Here is a 2,244-nt window from a genome sequence, read left to right on the forward strand (position 1 = left end):
TGAGAACCTTTTTCCACATATGGAGTCAGCTATTATGAGTGGGCATAGCTTTAAATTAAGGGGTGGTAGGTAAAGGGCAGATGTTAGGGGTAGGTTCTTTACTCAGTGAGTCGTGAGTTCATGGAATGCCCTGGCAGTAGCAGTGGTGGACTCTCCCTCTTTATGGGCATTTAAGCGGGCATTGGATAGGCATATGGAGGATAGTGGGCTAGTGTCGGTTAGGTGGGCTTGGATCGGCGCAACATCGAGGGCCAAAGGGCCTGTACTGCGCTGTATTCTTCTATGTTCTATGTCTTTTCCCTGGAGTTGGGGAGTCCAGAACTAGAGGGCATAGGTTTAGGGTGAGAGGGGAAAGATATAAAAGAGACCTAAGNAGAACTAGAGGGCATAGGTTTAGGGTGAGAGGGGAAAGATATAAAAGAGACCTAAGGGGCAACGTTTTCACACAGAGGGTGGTACATGTATGGAATGAGCTGCCAGAGTAAGTGGTGGAGGCTGATACAATTGCAACATTTAAAAGGCATTTGGATGGATGTATGAATAGGAAGGGTTTGGAGAGATATAGACCGGGTACTGGCAGGTGGGACTAGATCAGTTTAGGACATCTCGTCGACATGAATGAGTTGGACTGAAGGGTCTGTTTCTGTGTTGTACATTAGATTACTTAAAGTGTGGAAACAGGCCCTTCAGCCCAACAAGTCCACACCGACCCGCCGAAGGAGCAACCCCCCAGACCCATTACCCTACATTTACCCCTTACCTAACACTATGGGCAATTTAGCATGGCCAATTCACCTAACCTGCACATTTTTTTTTGGAATGTGGGAGGAAACTGGAGCACCTGGAGACACGGGGAGAATGTGCAAACTCCACACAGACAGTTGCCTGAGGCGGGAATTGAACCCGGGTCTCTGGCGCTGTGAGGCAGCAGTGCTAACCACTGTGCCACCGCGCAGCACATCTACCTCTATGAGCTCGATTGTTCACATTAGATTCATACTCCAACCAGTCAAAATTTTTCATTAACCTGTGATCGCTCATTGTCCGTGGGAGCCATGGAGTAGTTCATGGACGTTCTTCCTGCCTCAGGCGACTGACTGTGTGGAGTTTGCACATCCTCCCCGTGTCTGCGTGGGTTTCCTCCGGGTGCTCCGGTTTCCTCCCACAGTCCAAAAATGTGCAGGTCAGGTGAATTGGCCATACTAAATTGCCCGTAGTGTTAGGTGAAGGGGTAAATGTAGGGGTATGGTTCTGGGTGGGTTGCTCTTCGGAAGGTCGGTGTGGACTTGTTGGGCCGAAGGGCCTGTTTCCACACTGTTAAGTAATCTAATCTTTAAAAAAAAAAGATGTCTAGTTGACAATCAGCGTGGGCTGTCAATAAGTTAGAGAGATCTCCATAAATATCTCCCTCCAAGTTGAGCCATTGGTGATGTACAAGTTACTGTCATTAACCCGATAAATAACAAACATGATTCTTTAATTAACTCCTCATGCTTCTCAACCCTCTGAACTCTCTTGGGCATCCTCCTCATCCTCTCGGTTTCCATCATATTGCCATCAGTGGTGGTGTTTTCACTAGCGTGGACTCTGAGCTTGGGATTTCCCTCCCTCACCCTCTGTGGGTGTCTCCCACACTCACTTTTCTGTTGAGATCTTCAAAAAGCTGCCTCATTGACCAAACTCTGGGTCTGTTACCTCCTCATGAGGCTTGGTGGTTCAGAATTGCTCTGGAGAAATCCTTGGGTTGTTTCTGAACATTAATGGTGGTATGTAAATACATGTCGGTTGCTGTAAGTTTCTGTTAGGAGTTTCCCTACAGGCAAATGTTGGAATGAGGTTTTCTGTTGAACTTTCTCTGTTTTCCAGATCATTCTGTCACATTATCAGAACGAACAGGTTCAGTAGAAGGTGTGTTTCCAGTCACTGTAAACACCGAGGAGAGGTTGGGATGTCCACATTCGTTCAGTCCTCAACACCGTTCCCATTCCAACCAGTTCAAGGCCCTGTCTGCTCCTTGCAGCCCTGCTAAGTTTCAGAAAGGTTTGTGTCTCTACGACAGTTGTGGTTAATAAATGGTGACCTGTACCTACAGCAATCTAGACTCCCAGTCACATGTGAACAACCCCACATCATTGTCTAACTGACCTCATCCTTTTCCCAAATCTCTCAGCTGCTCAGGAACAGGAAGAGGCCATTCATGGAAATGTAGAAAGTACAAGTGGGAATCGGATGGTTTTATATTCT

At 47.1% G+C, this 2,244-nt stretch overlaps 1 protein-coding gene across 1 annotated transcript in view; it reads left to right on the top strand.

The window, feature by feature from the left end:
• Nucleotides 1-2,069, top strand: part of LOC122559362 (transcription factor E2F7-like) — a 29,649-nt gene extending 27,580 nt beyond the window's left edge. Inside the window, exon 8 of the mRNA XM_043708812.1 lies at nt 1,867-2,069. Within this exon, the coding sequence (XP_043564747.1) occupies nt 1,867-2,069 (203 nt within the window). The remainder of the gene's footprint in view (nt 1-1,866) is intronic.
• Nucleotides 2,070-2,244: the final 175 nt, after the last annotated feature.

The sequence above is a fragment of the Chiloscyllium plagiosum genome, chromosome 19 (genome assembly GCF_004010195.1).
Source record: "Chiloscyllium plagiosum isolate BGI_BamShark_2017 chromosome 19, ASM401019v2, whole genome shotgun sequence".
NCBI classification, from domain to species: domain Eukaryota; kingdom Metazoa; phylum Chordata; class Chondrichthyes; order Orectolobiformes; family Hemiscylliidae; genus Chiloscyllium; species Chiloscyllium plagiosum.